We start from the raw sequence: 21,552 nt of genomic DNA, 5'->3' as shown, positions 1-21,552 counted from the left end.
GCCTTTGGTTCGCATGTTTTTTGCCTATACAGATTTTGACAAAATTTGACACAGTTCTCCTTTTTTGTGTCTGGGAGTGTTCTTATATGGGTTTGACGGTTTCGCGGATGAAGAAAGATGATTGGATTATTCTTGCAACGACGACACATTTCTTTTGTCCATTAATCTGTGTCCTGTGTTTTCAGACAATAATCAACCCAAACTGGCTAACGAGTATCCGTGCCTTGGACCTGTTAGTTTCCCAAGCAAGTGTACACCGTTAGTCTCCCAAGAAGGCGGTACAATTCAGAAGATTCCATTTGTATCGAAGCAAAAAATGAATCTGTATCGGACACAAACACACCGGATAGGCTTTCCATACAGGTAGGTTGCTGGAATTATTAGCGTTACTTCGCTTCCATTCCCACCTCATCTAGAAATGTTAATTGCATTTGTGCCGTTCGAAATATGTATACATTTAGCAAGACAACATATTGCCTTGTTGAAATTATTCATCATCTTCATACCTTTTGAAAATGGAATGTTTTTTTTTCCCTAGTAGATCCTGGTGGTCCATATAAACTCGATGGAGTTTCACAGAGGGATACAAACCCTGAAGAGGGTATGACATCATGTGAATTACACCCGTTCTTATGTATGTGACTTCCCATCATGTCTGGTTGAAAAAATGAAGAGGAGTTATCCTTCTGGAGGTGAAACTGCAACGGAAGAAAAAAGAGATAGTGGTAGGTGAATTGTTGTCTACTGTAATCGATTGATTGTGTCCTTATTACGGTAAACACAGGTACTACCTAACTTCCGTGAATCCTATGCTGGCCCTATCAGTCACTTGACATCTGTAAAAGCGCCGTAAAAGGTCAATTATTTTACATACTTTATGTATACAGGATGTGTCTTGAAATGTTTATTGTATTTTCATTGAAATTTATTTTTTGTATGGCAAGATCAATTATGGCAGGGCTCTCTAAACCGGTCCTCAAGGGCCGCTGTGGGGCCTGGGATTTTGTTTCAACCGATCGAGTACCGACAGTTTAACCGATGAAGTTTCTGCTAAAACAAGCAGCACCTGACTGCAATCAACTGATTACACTTGTAAAACACCAGATTGGTGCATAGGTGTTGTCTTGTTTTGTTGGAATGAAATCCTGCGGCCCTATGTGGAATAGTTTGGAGACCACTGAATTATGGCATTAACAATGAAGTCCTTTTATAGACAGAGATATATTATAATCAATTGGACACGTAAAACTTGCTTTGAAAAATAAATTCTTACATTTGTTTATTCAGGTTGATCATAGAGCTAGTACAGAAAATGAATCCAACCCCAGTTCAGCCTTGCAGTACTTTGAGCGCCCCAGGTCAGACAGTCACAGTCTAGACACATTTTCTTAATTTTTCTCTCAAAGTGCCCGAAATTGATGCATTTTACAATAAAATGTAAAAAAAAAAAAAATTCTCCCCTGGGAGGCATGCCCCCGGGGGTCTGTGTTTCCCTTCGTATAGCGATTCTTGTGGGCTGGGCAGAGTCAAAGTCCAGAGCTACTTTTTAGTCCCAGTCCGCCCCTGGACAGGTATAAAAATAGTTGGAAAAATACCCTGGAGAAAATTATCAGTCCTAGTGTAGACGTAGCCATAATGAAGGAGGCACAGACATTTCAGAGTCTGACTCCAATTTATCGGGTGTTTACTTGAATCATTCAAACAATTGTTCAAGCGTTCTGGGGGTTGTCTGACTTCCCCTTATTTGATGATCAAAGACATGAGTCGACTAAGGGGAGTCTTGTGACTCCTTTGTCTTCTTCAAAGTTTTAAGATAACTGGGCTTACTTCTGTGACACCAGATGGTATATGTTAAAACTAACCTGAATGTGAATGCATTATTGCATTGACTGAAGACAAAAGGCTACATAATGCAAACAAGTGATCATATAAACGTGAGTTCATAACGTAACGTATCATAACATATTGGGGAAAATGCCACAATAACAAAAAATACAATGAATCGATAGTTATGAGATAGATATCCGTGACGCCATTTTTTTTTTCAGTGTGACGTAATTTGTTTAAAAGATTAAAATATGCGAGTGAATAATTCTTTTAAAATTGTTTATTTTCCTTTTTTTAAACAAAATATTAGACATCAATTAACGATTCAAAGCTAAAAATGACAGACATTTTGTTTAATAAATATAGTTACTTACCTTCTTTTTATGGCTGGGTTGACACAAAAGCGGTTTCGCCATGTCTGTAACGAGGGTTTCCAGGGTAAAAGGCACAAATTAAAAATAGTTTGGGGGCTTAATGCGCCATGAATCTGCAATGGCAGCATATAGACATATTGTTCTATCAAACACATTTTCATACATATATATGTATATACAGTGGGTTTTCCCATTGGCAGTGTATCAAATACTTGTTCTCCCCACTGTATATGTACCAAGGAGAACGTTTAAACTTAAAACATGTTGAATTATGATGTGAAATCCTTTTGGGCTGATCTTTGGATCTGGTCTATTTTGTGGATGTTTTTGAACAATCCAAATGTTCGCAAGCATTTTTAAAAAAAATCAGTGTACCTGTGGATACTGTGAAAGTTAGTTAAATGTTACGTTGCTGCCATTCTTCTGTGGATTTTGCACTAGCCAAGCCAGACCAAGCAAGTCTATTTTTTTATGTTAATGGTTTATATTATCAAATGTTTTATATAACTTGTCTACCAACTTTTTCTTTTGATGAGGTCTTATACATCGTTTACTTGTTTATTCATGTGTGCAAAAAACACATTTTTTAGCAGCGTGCAATGACGGGGGCCCCAGAGAGATCTTGCTTGCTCACTGGTCACATCACTCAAATGGTTGACGAGCTCAAGTTAATAAAAGTTGTTGTCCGCAGATATCCGAGAGACGGTCACTTCGCTCACGTGTTGACAAGAAGGAAGGATGGCTCTGGACAGCAAGTGGAAGGAGCTGCTGTTGGGAACGCTGAAGGAGCTTGGGGAGGACGACTTCGAGGAATTCAAGTTCTTTTCGGACCTGCCTCAAAGCGTACAAGAAAACCCCCGCCGGGTGAACATTGCTAACGCGCTGGTGAAGAAGCACGGCGAGAATACTCTGGAGGAGACCATCAAAATTCTGGAAAAGATTGGTAACAAGAACTTGGCCGAGAAGTTGCGTGGCAACGTGCTGGAAATAAAAGGTTAGGCCCCAAAGTAGCTTCAGGGGTTAGGACACCGGTGACTTAGAAACTGTGGAAGTCAACCATGAGACGAGTAAGAATTACTTGTCCTAAAATTCTGTTCTGGTCTGCATGAACCTCAGGTTGTACTGATTTAGTTGAGCCTCCATTCTCAAATGCTCCCCCGGGTGCTCCTTCTACCCTGGCAGACAATCGGAGCTTTATCAGTTTTGATCAAAGCCAAAGACATTTGGAAAGCCTGTTTGTCTTGTGAAGCATGCATGTAAAGCTCCTAAAAAAATTAATCTGTTTAACTTCTTTAACTCATATTTCACAAAAGCAAAGTAGACTTAGCTGATGAACTTTCATCAAAAATGTTTATTTCAAGTTGTAACATCTATGTCTCTGGTGGCTGTGTGCCCCGGGGATGTTTGCAAGGTTGTTGTTTTTTGTCCATAACGGCTCACTGCTGCTTTCTTGCAGGCCCCGTCTTCTCCGTTCATGATGTTGATGATCAGATTGCCAGATTGAAGGCAGACCTGCAGGACAACCTGCGGAGTTTATACAGCTTTGTTCCCGAGTGCAACACCGAGCCCTGGAAGCAGCAGCAGCCTCTGGCGGAGGTCTACACCGAGGTGGACATCACCTACGGGGCCGACGTCACGCCCGACGATCGGCACGAGGTCCTTCAGATGGAAACGCGTGCCGCCGCCGCCAAGGGGTCTATCCTGTCCTGCGACATCTTCAAAAGCCCTGACGGGAAGCCGCGACCAATACGCACGCTCCTCACCGTCGGCTTCGCGGGCATCGGAAAAACCTTCCTCGTTCAAAAATTTGTGTGTGACTGGGCCAGCGGGAATGCCAACCAGGACGTGCACCTCATATTTCCCTTCACATTCCGTGAGTTGAACACTGACAAAGGGAAAGGTTTTACGCTTGCTGAGCTTATCCGTCGCTACGTCTGCGGGAGCAGACACATCAGCGAGGAGACTCTGAACATTATATTAGACGGCCTGCAGAAGTCCGGGAAACAGGACTATGAAAGCAGCAGGATCAAGATCTTGTTTGTCTTGGACGGACTGGACGAGTGCAACTTTAAAATGGACTTGAAAAATCAGACGAAAGTGGACATGGATGTGAAAAAACTCTACCCGCTGGAGGTGCTCCTGGGGCACCTCATCAAGAGGAACCTGCTTCCTTGCTCCCGGGTTTGGATCACCACGCGGCCCGCGACGGCCCGCGACATCCCGTCCGACCTCATTGACAGCAGAACAGAGGTGAGAGGATTCAGCGATTCCAGGAGGCTGGAGTACTTCAGGAAAAAGTTCCCAAATGAGGAGCGTGTCATTGAGCACATCCGAAAAACTCGCACCATCTTCATCATGTGCCACCTGCCCATCTTCTGCTGGCTCACCGCCACAGTTCTTCAGGATCATTTGGACAAAGGGAAGGAGGGAGAGCTTCCCACAACGCTGACAGACATGTACTCGGAGCATGTTTTTAACCAGCTGGACAAGTCCAAGGAGCGACAGACAACCGAGTCCGCCGATTACGTGAAAGCGCTAGCAAAGCTGGCGTTTGACCACACCATGAGTAAGCAACAGATCTTTTACGAGGAGGACCTGGCGAAAAGCGGATTTGATTACAGCCAAGCCGCAAAACACTCCGGAATATTCACCGAGGTGTTTAAGGAGGTCCGTCCGCTCAGAAGAAACCAACAGGGCAAGATGTTTCAGTTCGTCCATCTGAGCATCCAGGAGTATTTGGCCGCATTTCACGTGATGATATGCCTCTTTCACGACAACAAGAACATACTGGCTGATTCAGAGCAGGCACTGGAGTGTGTCTTCCAAGAAGAAGAAAAATCAGAAGAAACAGAATCAGAAGATGGAGAAAAAGAATCTGAAGAAGAAACAGAATCAGCCGATGGAGAAAAAGAATCTGAAGAAGATACAGAAGATGAAGGGGGTTGGAAAATCACTGAGGTTCACCGATCAGCTCTCCAGAAAGCCTCGGAGAGTGAAGGAAACTTGGACATGTTCATCCGCTTCCTCTTTGGCCTTTCCTTGGCATGCAACCAGAAACTAGTGGGGGAACTGCTGAGAGCTCCTCAGGACTGCAGACGAAGCAAGTCAAAGACTGTCAAGTTGATCAAGGAGCGGATAAAACAAAACACTCCAGAGAAGAACATCAACTTGTTCTACTGCTTAAACGAGCTGAAGGACGACTCTTTGCTGAAGCAGTTTCAGAAAAAAAAAAATAGTTCAGTAATTGTTGACTGGGACAAAATGCCAAATGACATGTGGTCAGCCTTGGCCTTCTTTTTACTGACAGACGACGAAACCATGGAGTCCTTTGACCTGTGGAAATACACCACATCGCCTTTGGGGCTCGAGAAGCTGTTGGTGGTGGTCAAGGCGTCTGAAAAATCAAAGTGCGTGGTCTTTATGAAGTGGGAAAGATCCAAAAGCACAATGGCAAATCCAAAAACAAGTGCAACAAGTCACAAAACATGATGACTCAACAAAACAAAACAACTGCAAATCACAAAACGGGCAAAAAGAAAAAGAATCTGAAAACAATTGCATATTACAGAAGCCAACAACAAATCCGAAAAAGAAAGGAAATGAGCGCATTCACTCCCAAAGACGTGTTTTTACATTTTTTGGGAGCACTTAGGTTTGCTACCAAAGATTTATAGAAAAAAATCCTTCCAGTCCTTTAAACTAATGATGCACGATCAATACACAGCACCGATCACCGACTCGTCCCAGCCGATGATCGATAATGTCAAGCCATTAATTCTATTAAACGTTATATGTAAAATTTTAAAGTATACGCAAGAGCAAATATTACTGTGTAAAAATAGAATTTTTTTGCTCGTTTTTCAACATCAAATATGAACAAGTAGTGAATTCCAACATCTAAATCTGACATTGTGTAATGGTAAACTTTTGGCAACAATTACTTAGAGTAGATACCTATATTGCACAAAAATGCCTGGAAAAGTAAGCCATTCCTAACATGCATATATAACATTACTACCCTGCAAAAGCACACCTCCTTAAAACCAGTTACATTCCCATGTTTTCAGTATAAATCTATTGGAAATAAGTGAAACTATCTGCCAGCGCTTAAAGTACATTTCACTCAGATTTCTTGAAATAAGAAATTTAGCTAGCTGAAAATAAGCTTAACAGCCTTATTTCAAGCAATACGTTAATATATTTAATCCTAAAAAACATGTTTGTCAGAGATGTTCTTTACTCAAGAATAGGTATGGTTCAAAACATTATTGGAAAGCATTTTTTTTCTTGATTTTGGTGAAAAATGACCAAGTTTTTAGATGTACGGGCTTAATAAGAACAAATGGTAATATTTGCTTCAAGTAAGTGGAATAATCTGGCGCATTCCTCCGTTAACTAGTCTTTAAGACTCAAAACAAGATGGAGAAAAAATTATTTGTCTAGATTTAAGAAAACTGATCTGATGAAGACGTCATAAATAGACACGTGCCGGTTACTGGTTTCAAGGTTTACCGTGGTATGAAAACCTCACGGTTTCAAAACCACTAAAATTTTCCGTCATACCGTAGAAAATGTTAGCCTAGTCTTATTTGGGAGAGCAACTTCGTCAAGGTTGTAAATCTCATGGCCACTGGGAAACAAGCTTGAATGAAGGGAAAAAGAATAGCGTCTGTTGTGAACGGCAAGCCGTTGATGCGGATCCAAATCGCAGACCAAAAAACAAATAGTGAATGTTTGTATTCAATAAGTACAACAAAGGGAGCACGCCAAAATTGCGAGTATAACAAAGTACAACTAAGGGAGCACGCCTAAAACGCGAGTATAACAAAGTAGTGATGGGTCCAGTGATACAAATGCGCCAGCGCGCGCAACCAGCTCATGGAGCAACCCCTGCGTCGGCACGCGTATCGCTACAAGAAAATCACGTGACCGATGCATGAACTCATTGAACTGTGTCCACACAGTCACGACGCGGCAAACCGGTTCAAAAGGAAGCGCGTCTGTCAACGGGATGGAGCTGCTGAAACAATCCACATCTCACGGTTACTTCCTCGTTCTCTACATGCTGTGGAAATGGACGTAAGACAGGGAAAACGCACTTGTCATCTTCCATTCAAAATACAATTAATTTTAAGGTCTATCTTAGTTTATTAGTGTGACGGGTGCATGCGGGTCCGTCGTTTGCGGTAAATACGTGCGGGCAGTTGTGTTAGCTTAGCGGTCAGAGCAAACGCCGTTTATCCCCGACGTGTGGTGCGTGTGGTTTCGAGTCCTGGTCAGAACGCGTTGAACAGATCGCGGCGCGTTTCTAAGTCTGTTGATTTTACTATTAAAGTTATTTTTTTGCAGGTGAAATGTCGCATTTGTACTTTGTATATGACTAACCTGTCATATACAAACAGTTCCCACCTCCTCAATGCTGAAGACTTATTGGGCCAAGCATGAGAATGAAGTCTCTGATAATCCCAAAATAAACAAAGGTATAGCCATTCCTTTACTTTCCCACGGTCACTTTTTAGAAATCTATAATTAAGCTATAATTTATATAAATATTTATAGAAATTTATCATTTTAATTTATGTTTATTCATAAAATTTATTTTTTGTCCACTTCAATTTCTTTCTGATGGGCCATGGTAGCACTTAGATGACGAAGTGGGGAGTCAAGGAGGCAATGCAACTGTAGATGAAATTGCAAAAGTGCAACGATGCACGGCCGAGCCGAACATGGCACGCAATGCCGATTTTCTTCAATACTGGAGGAGCCAATGGCCATCTTATCCAAACCTCTTTCAACTGGAAATTCTTTTGCATGCTGGCATCGTTGGTTCCATGCGAGTGTGTTGTCCACAGCAGGATTGTTTAAAAAAAAAAAAAAAAAAGTAACCAACCAAATTTTAAACATTTAAAAAAGTTTTTGAATAAAATTTTATCAAAACAAAAAGTCCACAGGCACTCCTCATTCACCATTCATTATTACTTACATTTTCACATTATAATATATGTTCACATAATTTAAAGATATGGAATAATGTAATATGAATGCAAAGACTTAAATGATTTGATTTTACATGCCATGTCATCAATTCAGTGTCAGTCTGTCAAGTGGGTTGCCTGTAGGGACTTTTATGTCCAGCAGGTGTCAGTATTCAATGACACAGTATCCACACTGTCTCAACACAGTGTGTCACTGTTTCGACACGCTTCATGAGGTCTCACGGACCCATCACTAAAGTACAACTAAGAGAGCACGCTATAAGACGCGAATATAACAGAGTACAAAAATCTAACTACAACGTCCACAAGGGCATAAAAGTAAAATGATCAAACCAGGACACGACCGTAGAAACATCGGGAAGCTCGAAGGATGATGCACACACAGCGGTAAGCAAGGCAAGAACACGCAAACAAGCAATAGTCCGACACTCGCAGACGGTGACAGGTAGAGGTGTGCAAAATTTCCGATTCTTAGATTATTCGCGATTTGGCCGTTAAAGATTCGAGAACGATTCACAAACATCCAAATTCCGATTATTAAAATATGCGAAGTAAAGCGGAAGTACACAACACTCAGCGCGGCGCGCGCCGCGCGGTCTTCGGGACGGAACGGAGCGAGAGTAGCTAAACATCATGCTTCCCATTACCAGGCCCCTCGGTTAATGCCAATGCTCAACTCACGGCTCTAGCTCACCTCATGCAACGAGATTAAAAAAACACACCAACATACCTGACTGCTGCCGAAAAGCTGCTTCAAACTACATCCATATAATGTTACGGTGGATATCATTTATATAGGACTAGATGCACTACAGCTTTGGAAGTGTTAGCAGCACATCTAAAAAAAAAAGCTAGATGCGGGCGTTATAAACGGCCGCCATCTTAAAGCAGTACACTTCCCTGCAAGGCTGTTGTAGCGAACCTTCCAAGCACACCTAATTAACTTTTTATCTAAAATACTCCTAAATCGGTAAAATATTGACTTGAATCTATCTTTAAAATAGTTTTAAAACTTTCACATGTTGAAAGTAGACAAAAGGGAAATTATGGAATAACGGGAGCAATTTTAACAAATTTAATGGTTGATTCACAACATTAAATTAATTGAATGTAGTTGAAAGCTGCTGATACAGAATGGGGACTGGAGTTTTTTATTTAATGTTATTTTTGTATATTTGTTTACTGCTATATGTCAACTTGATACTGAAATAGTAGTGTGGTTTAGCCTGAGAGTATTTTTGAACAATTTTGGAACTAATGTACAAAACATAAAAAAAAAAAAAAAAAAAAAAAAAGAGAGAAAAAAAAGGAGTGGGGTGCATCAGTAATCGTTTTATAATCGAATCGGAGCCTCTGAATCGTAATCGAATCGTTAGGTGCCCAAAGATTCCCAGCTCTAGTGACAGGAGTCCTTAAATAATGAGCGCCCCTAATGCGCCACAGGTGTGCTGCCACGGCCCCGCCCTCCAACTGAATCAGATGCTGGAATGAAAAAAGAACTGAGAAGGCATACAGATATGACAGCGTCAAAGATCGCTGATTGCGACAGATGATCTTGCCCTAACCAAAAATGCACGTTCGCTGGAAAAGGACAGGTCTCACTCCCAATGTTTTTTTGAGATGAAACCGTTACACAACAATATTTATATTTATTAACTTTGTCTTTTTAACACAACGGCATGACATGTAGACTAGAGTTGACACAATGGCTGAAAATGGCGAAACTTTGAGCTTTTTGCCCCCTCCAAAAAAACTAAAAAAGTTGTGCAGTAAATATTTTTTGATTTTATTTAGAGGCGTTTTTTTTTTTTTTTTTTTTTTCTAATAGCAATTATTTTTGTCCTTGCTCAAATCTTGAGCAAACACAGCTGTGCCTGTGGATAGCCTATAAGTTCTATTCATTTTAATTTTATTTAAAATATGTTATCTATTTATTTATTTTAACATTATATTCATGTAACAATTTGCAAATATGTTCTGAAAAATTAAAAAAAAATCCCAGATTTTTTTTTTTAACCCATACATCTCAAAATGACACACTTTGGAGCTATAATTGCAATACCGTGATACCGCGGTATTTTTGCCCAAGGTTATCGTACCGTCAAAATCTCATACCGGCACATGCCTTGTCGTAAATTTATAGCGTACTGAATGCATCACTGACTGATTGACTTCTTGTGAGTGTGGTTTGGTGCATGTTGAAATGATCATCTAACCACTGTGCCGGAATGATAAACATGCTTACTTGACTGACGTCACGTGTCCAAATGTCTGTGATGAAACTGATGTGATCGGCATGCGTTTCACGAAGAATGGTGGACGTACAGTATAAACTGCATGATTTTTTCATCCGGGGCTTTGGTTCTCGGGTCACTTCAGTAAAAAAAAAAAAAACGTCTCTCGTCCGACCGAGCCTGGCACCTCCTCCCGCCTGTGCTCTTCAGTCCGTCCGGCCCGCAAATGAGCACCTGCGCCAGGCCTCTGTCTGTCCGTGGTGCTTAATGAGTTGAACCGGAGATGAGTGGGGCGGGGCTGCCCGAGACCGAGCTGCCAAAAGAGTCTCTCGATCGTCACAAGCCCCGTAACTTAGCTTAGTTTATGTTTACGTTCGCTTTAGCCTTCGCGCTAGCAGCAGCCTCTTATTCGTTCCAAATATCTTTGTGATGCAGCTTTAATTGTCTTATCAGGTTAGTGGTGTTGCATGAGGACGCTTTCGTTCCGCCTCGTGGTACTTCTGCAGTGCGTGTTTTTGCAGATGGCGAGAGCACCGTTTGTTTCACACACGGAAAAATCAACCCACGCTGGTGACAGAGCCGCCACGACATCCAACTACCTCAACCATGTCACGTCACTCATGCATCAGGGGCTTCCAAGGGTGGAGGGGTTGAGGAGGCGGCAGTGCAGAATTGGACAAAACTGCTTCGATTGCGCACAATTGGAGGCCAAATCACGTATCAAATTATCGGATTCCATTATCGGTTGATTTTTTTTTTAATCTGTTATCTGAGTGACGTCATAATTGCCACTATCGGCCGATAATTATCGGTAACCGACATTATCGTGCATCTTTACTTTCAACTGTTTGTAACTGAACAGAATCTCCAGAACGCTACCAAAGGCGTATAGAAAAAGGAAATTACTCCTAATCTTCAACTGCTCATCACTGTAGAACGGAAAAGAGTCAAAACAAAATGAAAAAAAAATAAATGTTTGTGTAGCCATCAAACACAATATTCTGTAGTGCTTGACAAGTCGGCCAAAATCATCGCAAATGAACAGAAGACTGTGTCTTCTGAAAAACGGCTGGGAGTGAAAGCGTTAGGAAACCGGAAATGGTTGGCACTGGTGCCGAAGTTGACTCGCGGCTGTTTGGACGAGAGGAAAGACGCATTTCAAGAGGTCTTTATATGCTGGGTCTCTTGCTTTCTTTTGATTTGATGATGGTTCTGTGTGATTCATTGCGAGGATTTCATGCTGCTCACTGAGATGAACATTTTTCATCGGTGGCCAGCCTTAATTTCAATGTATATGGCGGCAAAGAAAATGTTGACCTGAAGTTCATCCTGAAACACTTGCAAATTCAGAATCTTGAAGAATGTCAACTGCGTTGAAATTTGAGGAAATTCCGAGTTTCAATCTTGAATTAAAAAAACAAAACAAAAAAAAAAACATCGCGGTGGGACTAGATGAACGGCCTTGTTTTCGACGTCCAAAACAAATGAAGACTGCATAACAGTCAGCACATGAGCGTTCCTGTTGCTCACATCCTCACTTGAAAATAAAATGCAAAATATCGAAAAAAGGATTAGTTTTCAGATTTGTCATTGGGTTTTGTTTTTTTATTTGTCATCTTGAAATAAAATCTGTTCTTATTATTCAAGGCAGCGGACCAAAGTCAGCAGGCATTATGTTTGGCTCACGTCTTCCTCCTGTCTGTGTTCTCCAGTCTACATGGTTGTAACCTGGACAAAGGCAGCTGTCACCTGCTGGCTTCCGTTCTCAGCTCTCCATCCAACCTGAAGCATCTGAATCTGAGCTACAACAATCTGTCTGACGAAGGGGTGGCGATCCTCTCGAAAGGACTGGCCAGCCCAAACTGCATCTTAGAGTCCCTCATGTAAGGAACTCCTCCTGTTCATAATTTTCTGTGGTTCCGGTCAACCAATCAATAGAATCACTGCTATTATTAGCAAAAAGAATGATTCACTCAATGTGGTGGTACGAAACAAACATCCTTGTTGACGACATCCAAAACTAATAAAGACTGTCACAGACAGCACATGAGCGTTCCTGTTGGTGACATCATGACTAGATCATACAATCCACCATATCGATAAAACGATAAATCAGGTTTTGTAATTTGCCTTTTTGTCATCTTGAAATAAAATCTATGATTATTATTCAAAGCAGCATACTAAAGTCAGCAGGTTGTATGTTTGGCTCACGTCTTCCTCCTGCCTGTGTTCTCCAGTTTAAGAATGTGTGGCCTGGACAAAGACGGCTGTCACCCGCTGGCTTCCATTCTCAGATCTCCAGCCAACCTGAGGCATCTGAATCTGAGCTGGAACGCTCTGTCAGACAAAGGGGTGGAGATCCTCTCAAAAGGACTGGCCAGCCCAAACTGCAAATTGGAGTCCCTCACGTAAGGAGCTGCTCCTGTTGGTAATCTTCTGTGGTTCCGGTCGAGTAATCAATGGAATCACTGTGTAATGAGCAAAAAGAACAATTCGCTCAGTGTAGTCGTACGAGAAAAACGTCCTTGTTGACGACATCCATAATAAATGAAGACTGTTACAGCCAGCACATGAGCGTTCCTGTTGGTGATTGAAAATAGAACATGAACACAAAAAAAAACATGGACTGGCTCATTAGCAAGTGAAAAAGGGGTAAATGGAAGTCTGATAATATTAAAAATAATTCACTTAATAATGCTAGGGTCAATTCTATCGTCACATCATATAGGAAGACAATCTAAATTAGCCATATACATAACTGAACACATTATATAATGCATATAAGGTTGCTTAAAAGTTGGTGGGGACAATTTGAGCATCCTAAAAAGTTGGTAGTGTTTTGTCCCTATCGTCCCTATGCAAACCTATGCCCTTGGATAAAACGATTCGTTTTTTCATATTTATCACAGGGTTTTGTGATGTGCTGTTTTTTTTTGGTAATCTTCCTGGTTCCCTTCCTGACTTCACGCAGTTATATCATTTGTTGCAGGCTGACACTTTGCAAGATCACGGATAAAGGATGCGTTTTGTTGGCCGAGGCGCTCAAGTCAAACCCCTCCCATCTTCAAAACCTATTGCTGTGGGGTAATCCAATAGGTGAAGAAGGAAGGAGGGTCTTATCGCACGTCCAAGAGGATCCAAGCTATCGCCTGCAGACTGTCGGGTAGGATCAAAACAATGTTGCTTGTCAGAGTTTTCAGGGTTTCTGCTAGAATTTTTTGAAGCTGTTGTGGTGGTGGGCTGCATCGGATTCAGACAGCTTGCCGTGGTGGAATTTTTTTCATATCATGACAAATAAGATTTTTTCTTTTTTTAAAACAATTTATTATATTATTGATTACTATCAATACATTTCATTTTTTCCAAGAAGAACCATGAACAAGATCTACTTGCAAAGTTTGCATCCTGCCTGCACTTGATTTTTAAAAAACAATTTGAAGGCTCTTTCATGAAGGAAATCAGTAATAAGTGGACCATACTGTATATAGTCAATGTGATGCGTGCCACCAGATTGTCCCCAGCCGGTTCCTCAGGTCTGTCTCAGTCTTCACCCATACAAAAAAAAAAATAATAATAAGCGCAATGCGAAATGAAGACACACAAAAAATAAATAAATAAGAGCAATGGGAAGACACAAACATCTGTAATTTACATACACGTAAACTGGATTAGCCGTTAGGACTACAGTATTTCAAATCCATGTTTTCAAAGATTACATTAGTCAATGCAATTTAAGTCAAAACTGAAATGTCTTTGAGGGAGTTACTTTTCTGATTGTTTGAAAGTTAGTCCCTAGTACAAACCGATATAAAAATATATTTGTTTCAATGTGATGAAAAATACTTATTTCAATGCAAATTCACCATCTGTTTTGTAATTTTTGGGACAAGCGGTGTGCCAAGTTATAAACAAACCTTTTTCAACACCGTACCTTAACCCTTTAACACCTACGCCAATGTTGGCCGAATTTGCATGCCTCTAATGTTGCCTTTATATTTCAAAGAAAAAATTGTTTACAATGGCCAGGTTGGGTCCCTTTTTTCAGGACACCATAATCTTCATATCCAAATTGTTGTTTTCTTCACTGACCAATGATAATCAACATTTTAGAAAATTTGTGATGTTGATGTCCCATTGACAACCAAACATGCTCGACCAACCGTTTTGAAGCTTGATAATATTTATTCAACTTGTTAGGGTAAACATTCGACAGAACAAAATAAGAATGAATAGTTTTATGTTTGACAATTCAACACAAACAGCAGGTATGGTCATAGGTGTTTTTGGCCTTTATATACAGTGTAAAATAGGGAATATATAAACATATGTATCATCTAACATATATATCATCTAACATAAAAAGGGTTTGGAGGATATCGCTTTGTGAGGTGAGGAATTGTACACATCACCTTATCAAAAGTATACACAGGTACATGCAATCAACCTCCTCGAACACACACATCTACAGTATATAAAAATTGAAAAGATTGATAGTGAAGAAAAAAATATCAAATATAACATTGAAAAAAAAAGTCCTTAAAAAATATCGACAATAACCTAGTCCAATTCAATTTTTCCAGGCGTGCGACTTAAGAAAGTTTGCTCTTGAACAGAACACGGAGCTATGTCAGACAGCCCACTCGCCACTCTTCCAACGTTTGCGCGCTGTTGTTACTCGCCGAGACGCCGGCTCATCCGAGTAAAACAACGGCAAATCCGGCTCATCCTCTTCCTTGAGTTGATGAAATTATGCATAAGTTTGCGCTAAACTTAGTTTTCGATTTATTCCGCACGTTTCAAAGTTGCTCGCTCAATCCAACCGGCCGTCGCTCGCTACGTTGCCTCCTTCTCCTTACGTGGCGCCTCGCTCGGCAATTTATTAAAAAATGTTAACATTACGTCCCTCCTTCTTGACCCCACAACGGCTCTTGGGATATGTCGTCTTTGGTGGTGCTTTCAGTTTTGAAAAAAGACAAGAAATGATGGAAATATGGACTTAAACACATGGTCCATGCAGCGTTTTAATGCTTATTTGTGAGTGCAATAAAACTCGAATGACATTATCTCCCGTTTTACTTGACTTGAAGTCAAAACTGTTGTGGACCTCAACTTACGCACTTTCAAATGAGACCAGGCAGTTGCACATGGGTGACGTAACTACAGCGTGACGAGACTTCAAAGATAATATGGGTAAAGGGTCGCAGCCGTCACATTCGGTGTTACAAGGTTAAAGCGCCTGTGACCCGATAAAAAAAAAAAAAATCTTAAATAGCATTATTATTCATTCATTCATTCATTCATTTTCCATGCCGCTTATCCTCACGAGGGTCGCGGAGGTGCTGGAGCCTATCCCAGCAAACTACGGGCAGTAGGCAGGGTACACCCTGAATTGGTTGCCAACCAATCGCAGGGCACTCTGGGGAAAAAAACAACCAATCATGCGCACACTCATACCTATGGAAAATTTAGAGTGTTTAATCAGCCTACCACGCATGTTTTTGGGATGTGGGAGGAAATCGGAGTCCCCGGACAAAACCCACGCAGGCACGGGGAGAACATGCACACCCCACACAGGAAGGCCGGAGACCAGGATTGATCACATGATCTCAGAACCGTGAGGCGGATGTGCTTACCACTTGGCCACCGTGCATTATTATTGGAAATAAAAGTTTTGATATTTTTTAATATTTTGAGACGATTTGACTATATACAACAATTTGGCAAAGCGCAGATGACGAGAAATGAGTCTTTTAACCTGCAGTTTAGCCACTCCTGTCATTACAGCGATCTAGCGCCTACAGCTGCAGAGCAGCAAAATGTCATCATTGTTTTAATCTCTCTACTCCAGTGTTTTTACAGGATATTCTTTTTATTTAAGTATTTTTCCCCAAATGCTAAATAAATGGTATGTTCGTGACAAATAACAGTCTTGTGCCAAATGGAATATGAAGTATCAAAAATGTATTTATTCAGTACGGCAGAGCTAAACTACTGCATAATGGTCAAAACTACCGACTTCTTAAACCTCCCGAACGGTATTTTTTGTCACCGGAGTTTGTCCGGCTTTTGTCATTTCCCTGTCCCGGCTTCGAAGACTGAGGAAAGAGCGTAAAAAAAAAGCTGGAGGCGTGACAGCTAGGCAACATGCTAACCCGAGCCGAGCGGCACTTCCAAGTCTCTTTCTCGCCTTTCGAAAAGGAAAAAAATCACACAAAACTACCCCGGCACGTGTAACACAAGGCAGCGGGGGTGATTGTCTTCACCGATCGGCAAGCCACCGGCAGCGAGCGAGTTTGGGCTCGGCAGCCAGGCAGTGCCCGTCGCCGGGGGCGCAGAGGGGAATGAACGCTGAAAATGGCGCATTCTCAGTGGACAAACTGGCCAACGTCTGCCTGATGCCAAGCCGAGGATAGCCTCTATCGGCGGGCTTGCGAAGAAGACCGAAGGGGGGTTGAAGTCTGGACACAATGGAGAACCGCAAACGTGAGCGCGTGGCTGCCCGAGCACGGACGCTCGTCGGCCGGCATCCATGGTGCGCGACGAGTCGCAGGTCGTCGGCCGAGTGGCCGCCTTGGTGGACGGGGAGCATTGTCACCCACAAAAAGCAAGCATCCTCCTTATTAAAACGTGTGCCATGATCCCACTGTTTCACAAAAATCTCATTTTCGTAGCGCAGGATTAAAAAAATTGACTTGATATATTGATCGCTTCCACACACATCCTAGCTGTCCTTTTCATTCAGGAGCATAAAATACCGCGTGAAGTATGAAATAAACATGCTTTTTTTTTTTTTTTTGTGTCACGGGCACTTGAAGTTAAACCAATACAATTATGATGAATAAAAATAATAGTTCCACAAACTTTTCTCAGTGGACAAACCGGCCGGCGCGCGTGGCTGCCCGATGCTAAGCCGAGGCTAGCCTCGATAGGCGGGCCAGCGAAGAGGACCGAAGGGGGGTAGAAGTCTGGACACAATCGAGAACTGCAGATGAGAGCGCCTGGCTGCCCGAGCACGGCGACCGTGGCGTGCGACAAGCCATCGGTCGTCGGCCGAGTGGCCTTCTGGGTGTACAGGGAGTCAGCCACAAAATGCAAGCCGCCTCCTTGTTAAAACGTGTGCCATGATCCCAGTGTTTCACATGAATCCCATTTCGGTAGTGCGGGATTCAAAAAATTGAATAAATATATTGATCGCTTCCACACACATGCAAGCGGTCCTTTTCAATCAGGAGCATAAAATACCACGTGGTATATGAAATACACATGCTTTTTTTGTGTCACGGGCACTTGAAGTTAAAACGATACAATTATGATAAATAAAAATAATAGTTGCACAAATCTTAAACTCACCTTGATTTATGTGGGACAGCCAGGGCTTGAACTTTGCCATTTCTGTCCATGTTTGGTCCGAGCCAGATTGCCTGCGTTTGCTTTCAGTTCTCCTTCCCTGGAGCGTCTTCCTGAGCTGAGTGTAAAGCTGTGATCTTGCATCATTCCGCTTTTGAACACGTTATCGCAACATTAAAATACAACGCTTGCCATAACCATTTGGTTATTTCTACTCCTCGTTTCACTGGCCTGTGGCAAATAAGCTCCTAGGACGCAACGATTCGGGTCATAGACACGCCATAAAGAACTTCAACGTTATGTCCAATGTCCATATTAAGGTTGTTTTCAAAGGCTTAAACACTGGAATTCCATTCATCAAATTGAAATAGCTTTCTACGGATATTTTTGCCCCCGATTTCCAACTCCGCGGAGTCCACGCCGACGTCAGGCGGAAGTTTACAACAGGAGAACTGATGTGATTTTCAAAATAAAGCGTGGAAAGGAACAATTTGTATTTGATGTGCTATTTCAGATGACTTATGGCAAATAGCGCTTAATTAATTATATAGATGTCTTGTTTAATTATCCAAATTATAAATTAGAATGTTTCTTTAGATCTTTCAAAAAAAAAAAAAAAAATGACGTGGCAGCGCGCCTCAATCTTTTTATACGGAGGGGACACCCTGGTGTTTATTCATGTTCAATTCCTTTTCTTTGTGTCTTTCTTCAGGGTTTAATTGTACAGCTAAGAAGAACGTTTGATCCCTGGTCTCAAGAAGGGCGAGACATTCCAGATGTTCATTTTTAAAAGACGTTGAGCCCATTTGTTCTTCAGATTTAGTTCGATGCTACGTACTGTCCAACGACCTCAAGAGCACCAGGTGTCGGCGCTAACGGCAAAAGCGGCCACGCTCCCCGAATTTGAGGGGGTTCGTCTGCCGGCGTCGGGTGTTTTGCTGCAACGCCGCTCTACCATGCTGCCACCAAACAGCTGGCAGTTATTTTCTGCCATGAATTGGAATATGTTTGTCACGAGTAAACGTCCAATCCATTTGGACTGGGAGGGAATGACCAAATGGATTGGACTTCCAGCACCGCCAACGGGAGCCAATGAGTTCAATAAATATCTTATTAAAGTTCAACTCATGTTTGTCACAAATTCAAAAAAAGGTAACGCACACTTGAAATTGTTTTGCTCATTTCGAAATCAATGTTTTAAAAATGATCATTTTCACTTCTTCATGTCAAAAAGAGGATCTAATGTTATTTTGTAATGGAACTGTAAAACCCTAACCTGAAATGAAAGTTGAAAAATCACCAAACAATCCACAAATACTTGAATAAATACACTGGAAATGTTTAATTCACTTAACAGGTATTCCTAATGGTAAAGAAAAATGGGTACTAATCACAGCGAGAGGGCAATTTTATAGAAGATGAGGATGCTTTACAATTACCTGGACAGATGTCCATGTTATTTTTATGATATTTATGAACAGTATTATGGCCAAACAAATAACGCTACTCGGATGACATGATTTCAAATATTAATGATCGGTAATTTCTCACCACTTGAGTATTCTTTTCACCAAAGGATGTTTTTTTACTTGTACTTGAGTAAATATTGTCAAATGACTACTTTTACTGAAGCAATATTACGGTATTTGGAAGTAACGCTACTCTAACTTGAGTATAATTTTTGGCCACCTACTTTTGGTTAAGTAACAAACGATTATCGTAGGCCAAATTAGCAGAGTAGCATTTTTTCTTCGACTCAAGAAAATGTCAAATGGATGGCGTGGTGAAACTACTCATAGAAGTAAAATTTTCTTCAAAATTTAGTCGGAAAGTAAATGTAACTCGCCCTGAGAGAGGAGAACTCTTTGATGTCGACCGACCAGCCTCTAGCGTTCCGACAGGATGAAGGGGAAAAGCAAACTTGTGGACATCGATTCAAAAGTTTCAATCATTTAGACGTCGCTGGCAGCCAATGTAGTAATACAGAAATTCTTGTTGTTGAAAAATTGGCTAGCAACCTACTGCTTCCTTTTTTAAACATGTCACCTTTTGAAAACAATATGTGGCTTCTTGGCGAGACAATAAGGTGATATATCACCATTCTGATATATAGTCATTACCCTGATACACTCCCGTTCAAAAGTTTGGGGTCACCCAGACAATTTTGTGTTTTCCTTCAAAAGTCACTTTTATTTCTCAAATGAGTTGCAAAATGAATAGAAAATACTGTCAAGACATTGACAAGGTGAGAAATAAGGGTTTTTATTTGAAATAATAATTTTCTCTTTCAAACTTTGCATTTATCAAAGAATGCTTCCTTTGCAAACAATTACAGCTTTGCAGACCAATGACATACTAGCTGTGAATTTGTTGAGGTTATGTAGAGAAACTTCACACTTCCAGAAGCACCTCCCGCAAGTTGGATTGGTATGATGGGCACTTTTTGCGTACCATACGGTCAAGTTGCTCCCACAACAGCTCAGTGGGGTTGAGATCTGTTGACTGTGTTGGCCACTCCATTACAGATAGAATACCAGCTGCCTGCTTCTTTCCTAAATCGTTCTTGCATAATTTGGTGGTGTGCTTTGGGTCATTGTCATGTTGTAGGATGAAATTGACTCCAATCGAGCGTTGTTCACAGGGTATGGCATGGCGATGCAAAATGGAGTGATAGCCTTCCTTATTTCTAATCCTGTTGACCTTGTACAAATCTCCCACTTTACCAGCCCCAAAGCAACCCCATACCTTCACATTACCTTCACCATGGTTGACAGATGACATCAGGCACTCTTCCAGCATCTTTTCAGTTGTTCTGCATCTCACAAATGTTCTTCTCTTTGATCCAAAGTCCAAACACCTCAAACTATGATGCGTCCGTCCATAACACTTTTTGATAATCATCCTCTGTCCAATGTTTGTGTTCTTTTGACCATATTAATTGTTTCCTTCAATTAGCATGCCTCAGATTTGGCTTTTTTTTTTTTTTTTTGCCACGCTGCCCCGAAAGCCAGCATCCCGGAGTCATCTTTTCACTGTCGACACTGACACTGGCGTTTTACGGGTACTATTTAATGAAGTTGCTATATGAAGACCTGAGAGGCATCTATTTCTCAAACTAGAGACTCTTATGTACTAGTCTTTTGCTCGGTTGTGCAGCGGGGCCTCCCGCTTTTCTTTCAACTCTGGTTAGATCTTGTTTGTAGTGCTCTCTGAAGGAGTGGTACACAGCGTTATAGGAATTCTTCAATTTCTTGGCAATTTCTATTCTAGCTGTCATTTCTATGAACAGATTGTCAAGTTTCACGTGAAAGTTGTCTTTTTTCTGGCCATTTTGAGAGTTTAATCCAACCCACAAAGGTGATGCTCCCGATATCAAACTAGCTCCAAGGAAGATGTTTTATACCTTCTCTAACCACCTAAACTGTTTTGAGCTGTGCCAACATAATTGCATACGGTTTTCTAATCATCTATTATCTTTCTAAGGCAACTATCAAACACAATGTACCATTAGAACACTGTAGTAATGTTTGCTGTAAATGGGCCTCTTTACAAAACTACGTAGATATTCCATTAACGTTTCCAGCTATAATAGTCATTTACCACATTAATAATGGATAGAATGTTTTTCCTGATTAGTTTAATGTTATTTCCATTGAAAAAAACTGCTTTTCTTTCAAAAAGGAAGACATTTCTGAACTTTTGAATGGTAGTTTATATAAATGTGCATTACACTTCTGAAGCTCAATTTATTGCATTGGATATTTTATGTTCATT

At 41.2% G+C, this 21,552-nt stretch overlaps 1 protein-coding gene and 1 long non-coding RNA gene across 7 annotated transcripts in view; one reads left to right on the top strand and one right to left on the bottom strand.

The window, feature by feature from the left end:
* Positions 1 to 20,726, top strand: part of LOC130912058 (NLR family CARD domain-containing protein 3-like) — a 31,202-nt gene extending 10,476 nt beyond the window's left edge. For 4 of the 6 annotated variants that reach the window (XM_057829860.1, XM_057829851.1, XM_057829841.1 and 1 more), the window contains exons 2-9: positions 186 to 363; positions 539 to 725; positions 2,893 to 3,195; positions 3,658 to 5,608; positions 12,144 to 12,314; positions 12,669 to 12,839; positions 13,421 to 13,594; positions 18,491 to 20,726. In XM_057829860.1, the coding sequence (XP_057685843.1) occupies positions 2,940 to 3,195; positions 3,658 to 5,608; positions 12,144 to 12,314; positions 12,669 to 12,839; positions 13,421 to 13,594; positions 18,491 to 18,497 (2,730 nt within the window). In that variant the 5' untranslated portion in view covers positions 186 to 363; positions 539 to 725; positions 2,893 to 2,939 and the 3' untranslated portion in view covers positions 18,498 to 20,726. Of the gene's footprint in view, positions 1 to 185; positions 364 to 538; positions 726 to 2,892; positions 3,196 to 3,657; positions 5,609 to 12,078; positions 12,315 to 12,668; positions 12,840 to 13,420; positions 13,595 to 18,490 lie in introns of those variants that run through there. The other 2 variants (XM_057829875.1, XR_009062535.1) reach the window with 2 other exon arrangements.
* LOC130912083 (uncharacterized) lies at positions 68 to 2,560 on the bottom strand. The gene is made up of 3 exons (XR_009062536.1): positions 2,202 to 2,560; positions 792 to 836; positions 68 to 698 (listed from the first exon to the last, which is right to left on the bottom strand). It is a non-coding gene; the product is annotated as an uncharacterized LOC130912083 (long non-coding RNA).
* Positions 20,727 to 21,552: the final 826 nt, after the last annotated feature.

The sequence above is a fragment of the Corythoichthys intestinalis genome, chromosome 1 (assembly GCF_030265065.1).
Source record: "Corythoichthys intestinalis isolate RoL2023-P3 chromosome 1, ASM3026506v1, whole genome shotgun sequence".
Lineage (NCBI taxonomy): Eukaryota > Metazoa > Chordata > Actinopteri > Syngnathiformes > Syngnathidae > Corythoichthys > Corythoichthys intestinalis.
The sequence above is the reverse complement of the archived record's forward strand: the minus strand, read 5'-3'. Positions and strand labels throughout refer to the sequence as shown.